This window comes from Sinocyclocheilus rhinocerous, unplaced genomic scaffold, assembly GCF_001515625.1.
Source record: "Sinocyclocheilus rhinocerous isolate Xijiao unplaced genomic scaffold, SAMN03320098_v1.1 scaffold557, whole genome shotgun sequence".
Lineage (NCBI taxonomy): Eukaryota > Metazoa > Chordata > Actinopteri > Cypriniformes > Cyprinidae > Sinocyclocheilus > Sinocyclocheilus rhinocerous.
Window position 1 is genome coordinate 1074698 of NW_015633548.1, and position 9644 is coordinate 1084341.

Below are 9644 nucleotides of genomic sequence, written 5' to 3' on the forward strand. Positions count from 1 at the left end.
TAAGAAGCTATGTCTTAATTTAATAATATATATGTGACTGATAAGACATATAATAATTTATCATTTATAAAAAAAAAATTATATAATAAGATCTGCATGATAAAATCTCTGCCCACGTGCTTGGCTTTTTCCCTCCTTTATTTACATTTGCATAAACATATAGTAATGAATGCATAAACATGTATAGCCTAAGGAGCAAATACAAAATCTGAAGTAATTAAAAAAAAGACAAAAAGGGCATTTATATAAATTTAAATTGAATTAAAAATTTTAAAAATGCAATATAGTTTATACTAATTTACAGGTAATAATCTGTGTGGAAGAGTTTCCATATAGCTCTTAAGGCCAGTAATGTAAACAAAATGTAATGCTAATGTTTTTTATGCTGTTCTCATTTTGTGGTTTTACAAATAATCTATATTTATAGAATGTGAATACTTAATAGACTTATTAGATTGGGTTTTTCTTTTTCTAATAAGCATGGACTTTCAAAGTATAACAAGACATTGTATATTTCTTAATGTAATGTTTTATTAAAATGTGACATTCAAGTCTTTCCAAGAAGAGGTAGAGTGAGAAAAAAAAAAACAGGTGTAGGATATTTTCAGTTGAAGTATTGGGTGATTGCCAGTGTCACCTAGTTAATTATTTCTCATTTCTACAGTACATTTACAGCTAATGAACTGAAGCCACTGCTTCTGTTTCTACTAAAACAGTCCAGACTAGGGGACAACAGGAGAGACTAGGGTTTGATGACAGGGTTTTATTTTTATTTTATTTATTTTTTTGTACTTTTTTTCAGAGTACGTTAATATTTGAAGCCAATTTCTGATTAGGCACATACCTAAAAGTCTTGCCTACAAAAAAAAACAATACTGAACATATCCTTCAAGTATTTTTTATTAAATGGAAAGAAACATAGCTAACCCTATGATCTTAGGATGCTCTTGAAATTGGGCAACGGGACAGGAAGGAGACTTGTCAGGGAAGTGACCGACAGGCCACATTTACAGTTTGAAAGGTTTTTGGATACTATGCGTGAAACTGTCCCAATATCAATATTTTCTTTACCTCTCCATAGTTTTTGTTGAGGAAAAAAGGAAAGAAAAAAGTGCTGGTCACATGATCTATAGGAGGGCGGGGCTAATGGTTCGCTCGAGGAGTTCTTGGTGAGTTGACAGACGAAAACAAAACTGTCGAGCAAAAACAGCTGTATATTTTGCTTGTCTTTCATTTTAGTATGAGAATGTTTGTATCGTAAGTTCATTCGCGCAGCGTTTTGGTAATTTGCATGCCTAAAGCTCATTGTGCAGCGCATCTTGTGTTTACTGTTGAGTGTTAGCAAGCTAGCTTGCTGTACTCACTGTACAACGAGAACCGTAGAGAGTTAATTTACATCCCTTTGATTATAAATCTTTGGTAATTTCATGCTTTAGCCATCAGTATAGTCACAGTTTTGTAAGGAACCTAGTTTAGTCTTTAAAAGTAGAAAAGAAACCTTACACTTAAAATATATCGAAGACGATTGTTATCATAAATTCACTGTTTACGTTTTCTCGCACCCTCATGTCTAGCTCGAAAAACATGGACCAAAAGATTCCATACGATGATTATCAACTGCCAGTAGTGTTTCTTCCTTCCTATGAGAGCCCTCCTGCATGGATCCCTACACAAGAGGTGACAGTTATTGGACAGTTATTCAACACATCTTTTGTAATCATATTGGCCTAATTAAAAGTTTTCTTTCTTATAATCAGAGGATACATCACCCTGACTACAACAATGAGCTCACTCAGTTTCTACCTCGCACTATAGTGTTAAAAAAGCCGCCCGGTGCACAACTGGGCTTTAATATCCGTGGAGGAAAGGCCTCCCAGCTTGGTATATTTATTTCAAAGGTCAGTTTTGCCAATTAAAACCTTCTTCGTTTATGTTTCAGCTAAAGAATTGACTTCATCATGTTTTTGCTCAAAATGTTTTGACAGGTGGTGCCAGATTCAGATGCCCATAGGGCAGGACTGCAAGAGGGCGATCAGGTGCTTTCTGTCAATGACGTGGACTTTCAAGACGTTGAGCATTCAAAGGTAAGATCTGATGTGTCAGTCTGAAAGACAGAAACACGCTGGATATCTCATCTTCTAAACAGAATTGGTATGATCTTGATTTCTCTCCTAGGCTGTTGAGATTCTAAAGACTGCAAGAGAGATTTTGATGAATGTTCGGTACTTCCCTTACAGTGAGTATTATATTCATCTTTCCCTTGAGACTGTAGTCCAGCTCATTTCAAGTGTTATTCTCATCCAATAGTATCTAATAATCTGATAATATTACTGAATATGAAGTGTTTTGCTTAATTAAGCAAAACGAATGTGACATTTCAGTCAACTGATTCAGTTGGAGTACCTGACATAAATGTGTGTTGTGTCTGTTTTTCTAGACTACCAGCGGCAGAAAGAGAGGACTGTACACTAGGTGGCAGAGCTGACCTTCATGACTGAACTGGTTCAGTGATGCAGCTGATGGGGCGTTGGTGTGTCAGCGAAACGTTCAGCTGCCCTGCATCATCTTCCTCCCACTAACTATCTTCTCTGACTAAGAGACTGCTCAAAGAAATCATCTTCAAACACTTCACGACATGCTCCTTCACCCATAGTGGTGGTTTTGAGCTGTGCCAGTTTTGAATGCAGCTGGTGAAATGTTCAGATACTTTCCCCTCTTCTCTGTTTTCTCATCATTTTCTTTCCTCTAGGACAATTAGCATATTCTATGAGATATGTCATGCATATGAAAAGAAAACATGGCAGATGTGTTATTTATTGAATGAAATGACTATAGGCAGTTACATCATGAATAAATGATGATGTGCTATTAATATCTTCACTTAGAGGCATTTGTTTAATGAAGCTGAAATTATGTTTAATATATCATATATTATTTTCATAACTAGGTCTTTCTAGGACATTTCAATTTTGTATTCCAAAGCAAAGCATTTAGTTGTTTAATGATTAATGTCCTGCTAACAGACACATTGCTACTGACTAATTAGTTGTCATTAAATCAATCTGCTCATGAAAAAGTACTTTTTGTGTAAACCTGTATGATGAAAAAAGTCTCAGTGGGTAGGGGAAAATGTAAGAAGGGAATATTATATTCTCAGATCTTGTTACATTTACATTTATGATGTCAGGTAGTGTGGCTTTGTTAATATACCGTATTAACTAGTGGTACTATAAATACTAGGTACTATTTAAGGAATAGTTCACCAAAAAATGAAAATTTACTGACGCTCAAGCCATCCAAGATGTGGATGAGTTTGTTTCTTCATCAGAACAGATTTGGTTAGGTTAGCATTACATCACTTGCTCACCAACGGATCCTCTGCAGTAAATGGGTGCCGTCAGAATGAGGTCCAAAGTCCAAACAGCTGATAAAAACATCACAATAATCCACACAACTCCACTCCATCAATTAATGTCTTGTAAAGTGAAAAACTGCCCATTTGTAAGAAATAAATCCATCATTAAAACGTAACTTCAAACCGTTGCTTGTTGCCAAACTATATACAAAATCCTTAATTGTGCTTCCTCCAGTCTGCTGTCCTCTCACATCAAAATCCAAAAATGTCTTTATTCTGGATTTGTTTCTTACAAACACACAGCTTTTCACTTAAGATTTTAATAGATGGACTGGAGTCTTGTCGGTTACTCATGGACTATTAATGTTTCAGTCAGTTTGGACTCTCATTCTGACGGCACCCATTCACTGCAGAGGGTCCGTTGGTGAGTAAGCCAAGTAATGCTAACTTTCTCCCAATCTGTTTTGATGAGGAAACAAACTTCTTGGATGGGCAGAGGGTAAGTACATTTTCAGCAAATATTCATTTTTTGGGGGGGAAATATTCCTTTGACATTGAACCAGTTTATTGAATTACATCATTTCATTACACAAAATTCAAACGTAGCTTTTCTGGTGTTATTGGAGCTCAGTGGAACAGATGGTTGTTTATATGCAAATGCTGGGTATTAAACCATGATCATGTAAACTAGTATGGTGCAGTGCCATTAGTAACCACACTAAAAGATGCCACAATCTTATTATTAGAAAAAAAGAAGAGTTTTCAAAGGCATTTTGAACAATTTATTTACAATTTTAAAAGTATAAAACCATATTACCCTTCATTGAGTTAGGACTTCATATACATCAAATTCAAGTTATCAAACACAAATTTACATATCCATCCTCCCTCAGAAAGAAAACCAAAAATATGAGTAACTTTGATCCACTGGTATCATGTTATTGCTAATGTCATTTTCTTTCATGTTCAAGGGCACATACATAACAGAAGTACAGAAAAGCTCTCATTACATTCCTCTGCCTTCTGTTTTCTTCTGCCTGTTACAGGCAAATGAACTAATACCACTTCAAGTAATAAACCTTGAGGTAATACCACATTGTGTCTTGGACTGCTTTGGTCATATTACAGGGCCTTTCAACGCAGGTTTTCTCCCATGGTTACTTGGTGTCAATCATTTTCACTCATACCATTACAGACACACCCCTTTGAAAAGGCACACAGATATAAATACACAGACACAAAAGGATGACATTGAGAGGAATCTCTCCCCTACCGTGGTGACTTAAAACAAAGATTACACATGTTTAACTATATTTATAAAGAAATACAAAAAAAACCTATTCAATAGCATGTAGCCTTACCAAAATCATTTAGTAATAAATTAAAGATGCAAAAAAAAGGTCTCATTTAAGATAATGAACCACCTTCAAAAGGGTTTTTAAATTAAATTAAGAAGCAGAACCGCAAAGTATTTTCTTTTGTTCGCACATACAATGCCGAAAGAAACTCAGACATGGGTAATGGAATGTGCAGATCTGTGCACCAGTGATTGTAAACACTTGTGAGCGGAAAGGAGGAATGTTGCTATCAGTAAGCTATAAGTGGGGTGAGAGGTAACTGGACTGACCCAGTTAAAAACTGTCCGTTTGGATGTTTTAGCTGCTGTCCTCATTCTCTTGAGCATCCCTGGTTGAGCTCTCATCCACGTTCTCGAGTGAGTCTCCGCGCTGGATGGACAGCTCTGCTGGATCCATCATGGGCAGTTCACTCTGTATGGGATACAGCCACGGCTTATGATCTGGAGAATTTGCTGCTTTCCACGCAGGGTAGTGCTGACCGGCTTTATGGACGCTTCTTAAGACCTGTGGAATGACAGAGGAGAATAAGGGAGCGGCACTAGTATCAGCGGAAGCGACACTGAACTTTGATAATTTTTTCGTTCTTGTGTAACCAAGACAATGAAATGCAATCCAGTTTTACTTCATTTTCAAGCTGTGCAGCGACTCAAATTGCAGCAAGTCTTTTTGCTCAAGCATAGCTATTAATGCATTCTGTTTCTAGTTTCTGTCTGGGTCTCCAGCATTTTTGGCAGCACAAAGTATCATTGTGTGAAATACTGCCTATAAAGTCTGACTTCTAAACTAAAGTTAATGGGCCTGATTTGTGTTTTAATAACAGTATAACCAGACAAGAAACAATCCACTTAATCCACAAATAGATCACCCTCCTCCTCCTTTTACACCTGAAACATGGTAGTATCATGGTTTCCACAAAAATATTAAGCAGCACAACTGTTTTCAACATTTAGAATAATGAGATGCTTCTTGAGCAGCAAATCAGCATATTAGACTAATTTCTGAAGAATCATGTGACACTGAAGACTGCAGTAATGATGCTGAAAATTCAGCTTTGTCAAAGGATTTTAAATTGTAATATTTCACAGTATTACTTTTTTACTGCATATTTGATCGGATAAATGCTACCTTGATGAGCGTGAGACTAAAATCTTATAAAATTATAAAACCTTAATACCTGATCAATGGTCAAAGGAAAGACAAACACCTCAGTGTTCAATAATAGTTTATAAACACTAAGCATGATGTACAGTCCATCTTATCAGTGCCCTTTGGACAGAGATACTGTCTGGGAACACGGCAAACAGCCCTACCACATGCAGTAATAATTCACAAGACTATGAAATGGACAAAAAAAAAGCCACAATGCAATGGAAGACTGAGTTCCTGTTCATAATCAGAAGAACATCTACATCAGTTATCTTTAGATAACAATCTGAACACTCAGTGTGGGGTGCAGAGTTATTAAAGGTGTTTCTAGCAAGTGTAAAATGCCACTGCTACAGACAGAACAAGATAAACAAGTTTCACTATTGGCACAGCAAGTGCTGCGTGAGCGTCTTCAGTACAAGATCTTCCAGTAGGTTACCATAGTAACAATTGTGATTTCACAAGTCTTAAACACAGGCCCACATAGAAAGACACTCGCATCCTCAGATGCACAGAAACAATAGTAAGAGACGAAATAGGTTTACTTACTTTTGGAGCCAGCACCTGAGATGCTTTGTTGACAACCCACTTCGGAAGAGACCCTAAAAAATAAAAAAATAATTACAAAACAGCAACAAATTAAAGTCTTACAATGTAATTAAATGATGGGGGAACATTTCAAATGAAGCAGGAAATCTGTTCATACCTCTGGGATCAGCTTGTGAGAGGTACGTGAAAATGCAGCTGTTGGGCCCCGTTGGTTGGATCAGGTAACCCGTCAGAAGGGAAACGGCCCTTACCAGATCCTTCCGTGGGGGAAATTTCTAAAATGATAGCAAGAGTTTATTAAAAGATACGTATCATTTTTAAATGCGTGTATTAATAGATTATAATTATTTAATGAGCATAATATTTGGTGTTAAAACATTTTCTCCTACACTAATGTGAGGAGATAGATGCAAACTTGTTCAAAATTGATGCATGTAACAAAACATATGATAACAGAAGGTGTAAGTAAATAAAAGACGTACCGGATGTTTCACTGAGAAGTTAATGATCACATATTCATTTTCAGATGCCTGCCATGAGCGCAGGGTCACCACATCTCTGTTCTTCAATGGCTTCGGGCAGATCCCTGTGAATAAAGGATAAAAAATATATAAATTTATATGACCTGCAGGCCCATAAACACCCACAACACAAAAAGAGGAACAAAACTGACAATAATGTTCACTATAAATACACACAAAAACATGGTCCCAGGAGGCTTTTCTTCAGCTCTTATTGCACTGCAATAAGCCACTGTGCTGAAGTCTTTTCAAAATGTGATAGGTGACTACCACTGAGACTAACAAAATCCCAAAAGAACCACTATAATGGCCATAAGATAAGAAATAACTCACTAACTGAGATTTTAAAGATGACATGACTCACATGAATAGTAGCCCACATCAGCATTAGGAGCCAGACGAGCAATGTCAAAACTCTCAAGCATTGTAGGGTCCCACGTCTTCCGGTACATGCCGTCATGAAGCACGTCATACATGCTGGCAGCCGATACATCCTTTATGTTCATCCTACACTGTAATGGAAACAATGCATTTGCATTAGTGTTGTTATGGCAGCAGTACACACAGGACTAAACATGTCAATTAAACGGACATGTTTTAGAGAGAAAAAAGAGATTGTGGAGTCCATAGAAAAGATCTGTAAAATAAATTAATAATATTAAACACACACCCACACCCTTAAATTTTCATAACTACTATTGAATCATGTCTAGCCAATGACCTATTAAATATTTTATGATGTGGTAATGTTAATGTTCCTACTAAAATTTATTTTTAAAAAATCCATTCTGGGTTGGGGTCCCTGGGTCTGTAAAGTCTGAAAACTACTGGTTTAAGTTATTTTATAAGGTAATCTCGACACCATAAATTTAAAGACCACACAAATCAAACAATATACACACGACATCATAAATAATTAGATGCAGGCAGACATCTTACCTTGATTTTGTGCACTTTGGAGAAGTTCCCTTTGTTGCTTGTAGAAGTAGATAAAGGGGCCACCTCGACCCAAACCTCCATGTCATTTTTATCATACTTACTGAGCCAATTCTCCGTGGACAAGCATTGTCTTTTGAACTCATTAAACATTAATTCATCTGGAATGATTCCCGAACCGCAAGACATACCTGAAACAGCAGATTCACCGATCAAAAACACTGTGAGAAATAACAAGATCCGTTTGAGAGATCTTGCTTCTACCAAGGCTGAGTATCTTTGTTTTGTTCGCAAAGGATGAGGTGTAGCTATTATAGTCACAGATTAACTTTTCAAGCTCGACAAGATTTTTCTCACAGATTTCTTACCAGGCGTCAACACTTGAGTGTGGAAAAACCTCGTCACCACCACTTCCGGGAGTAGAACAGGTGTATTACAACCACTGATCTAATAGTGATGTTCGGTTCTTGAACGAATCGTTCTTTTGAGCCGGTTCTCAGGAAGTAACCGGTTGAGCCGGTTCACAAATCGAACTGAATCGAACTTTAGTTCCGGGTTGATGACGCAGCACGCACGGCCGAAGAAGCACGTCCAACTCAAAAAGAACCGACTGTGCCGGTTCAACCAACTGTCGAAGTTTGCCGAGGATTACCGAGGACTCAACAAGAACCGAATTAGCCGTGGCGAAGTTTGCCGAGGATTACCGAAGATTCTAATGAGTGAGTTGACGATACTGTGCAAGCCTGAGGCGCGTACTGGAAACATGCTTATTATGACTTTTTATTAAAACCTGTGTAACCGGAATGAGCTTGCTATGCTTTTAAGGGGTAGGTGACGCGATAGGACAGGTGACGTTTAAAGTCTCGCGGGCTTCAATGAAATGGCGTTTGTTCTCGTTCTCCGCTCGATGAATGAGTGTGTGTGTGGTTTGTTCTCCTGTATTGGCGCGTTGGAAGAACTGCTCGTGTGTGTGATTACTGCTCTCGACAATTTAGTTATTATTTCCGTGCTGATAACCTGTTGATCCGAAAATGCGGTGTGCGTGCAACTCTGCGGGGTTTCAGCTACCTAATGTTCGCTCTTGTGTTCATACTCGGCTGAGTTGCGAGTGTCCATTTGTGCAGAATATACTGCATTGCAACCCACTTCTGCCTTTAGTGAGACTGTTACATCCAGTCATCAAAGTGAGTCATAGCGCAATGTTGGAAGGTTTTAAATCCTCTCTCGGATTTAGCGGCCACCGTTTCTTTCCCACTAAAATTTGAGATTTATTTGTTAGTTGTGTTGTTTGCTTTATATTTAGTTTATTGGGTTTTCATGTTATAACTTTTGTGATTTTATGATATTAATTTTGTTGTGAATTTTGTTTTATTGATTGGTGTACCACGGTATGGGAGGTCTTATTTTTGGTTTGTGTGATTTGGTTTGTGTTTCAGGTATGGTTTGAGTGGTTTTGAATAATTTTGGGTTTCTGTTTCCTCCCATGTGGTGTGTTATCCAGTCTATGATTCAGGGTTGATTTGCCTTATCTTGGGTATCATATTCATCATTGGTTTTATACAATGTAATCTAATAGTTTAATTTAAGTTGGTTTACTTTATTTCAGTTTTGTATTTACATACTTTTTTTAGGAACATTTCTGTCAACCCGGTTATTATTTTAATAAATTATTATTTTGTGGAAAATTGTCATTCTAATAAAGTATTAACCTTTTTGTACTCTGGCTTCTAGTTCATTTATTTGAACTATTTGAACTACAGATATCATTGTTAGGGTCCC

The 9644-nt window shown here is 37.1% G+C and overlaps 2 protein-coding genes across 6 annotated transcripts; one reads left to right on the plus strand and one right to left on the minus strand.

The window, feature by feature from the left end:
* Window positions 1-1101: 1101 nt before the first annotated feature.
* On the plus strand, window positions 1102-3281 carry pdzd11 (PDZ domain containing 11). Of its 4 annotated transcripts, none has more exons than XM_016558230.1 (6): window positions 1102-1169; window positions 1575-1677; window positions 1758-1898; window positions 1986-2084; window positions 2176-2236; window positions 2438-3281. In XM_016558230.1, the coding sequence occupies exons 1-6, from the start codon at window positions 1123-1125 to the stop codon at window positions 2470-2472; spliced, it is 486 nt and encodes a 161-aa protein (XP_016413716.1). In that variant the 5' UTR covers window positions 1102-1122; the 3' UTR covers window positions 2473-3281. The 4 variants fall into 4 exon arrangements, with proteins under 4 accessions (XP_016413716.1, XP_016413717.1, XP_016413718.1 ...); XM_016558231.1 differs by lacking the exon at window positions 1102-1169 and adding an exon at window positions 1187-1257; XM_016558232.1 differs by lacking the exon at window positions 1102-1169 and adding an exon at window positions 1204-1282.
* Window positions 3282-4123: 842 nt separating this feature from the next.
* Window positions 4124-8313, minus strand: stard14 (START domain containing 14). 2 transcript variants are annotated; one of them, XM_016558228.1, is made up of 7 exons: window positions 8234-8313; window positions 7869-8056; window positions 7294-7441; window positions 6891-6994; window positions 6566-6683; window positions 6409-6461; window positions 4124-5217 (listed from the first exon to the last, which is right to left on the minus strand). In XM_016558228.1, the coding sequence occupies exons 2-7, from the start codon at window positions 8052-8054 to the stop codon at window positions 5011-5013; spliced, it is 816 nt and encodes a 271-aa protein (XP_016413714.1). In that variant the 5' UTR covers window positions 8055-8056; window positions 8234-8313; the 3' UTR covers window positions 4124-5010. The 2 variants fall into 2 exon arrangements, with proteins under 2 accessions (XP_016413714.1, XP_016413715.1); XM_016558229.1 differs by lacking the exon at window positions 8234-8313 and having other exon boundaries at window positions 7869-8208.
* Between the last annotated feature and the right edge of the window lie 1331 nt (window positions 8314-9644).

Excerpts from the sequence above, each read along its gene's own strand:
- pdzd11 (XM_016558230.1), top strand. The coding sequence starts at position 1,123 with ATGATCTATAGGAGGGCGGGGCTAATGGTTCGCTCGAGGAGTTCTTG. Across the intron at positions 1,170-1,574 it reads GTTCGCTCGAGGAGTTCTTG|CTCGAAAAACATGGACCAAA; the intron begins GTGAGTTGACAG and ends CCTCATGTCTAG. Across the intron at positions 1,899-1,985 it reads TTGGTATATTTATTTCAAAG|GTGGTGCCAGATTCAGATGC; the intron begins GTCAGTTTTGCC and ends ATGTTTTGACAG.
- stard14 (XM_016558228.1), bottom strand. The coding sequence starts at position 8,054 with ATGTCTTGCGGTTCGGGAATCATTCCAGATGAATTAATGTTTAATGAG. Across the intron at positions 7,442-7,868 it reads CCAAAGTGCACAAAATCAAG|TGTAGGATGAACATAAAGGA; the intron begins GTAAGATGTCTG and ends TTTCCATTACAG. Across the intron at positions 6,995-7,293 it reads TGATGTGGGCTACTATTCAT|GGATCTGCCCGAAGCCATTG; the intron begins GTGAGTCATGTC and ends CTTTATTCACAG.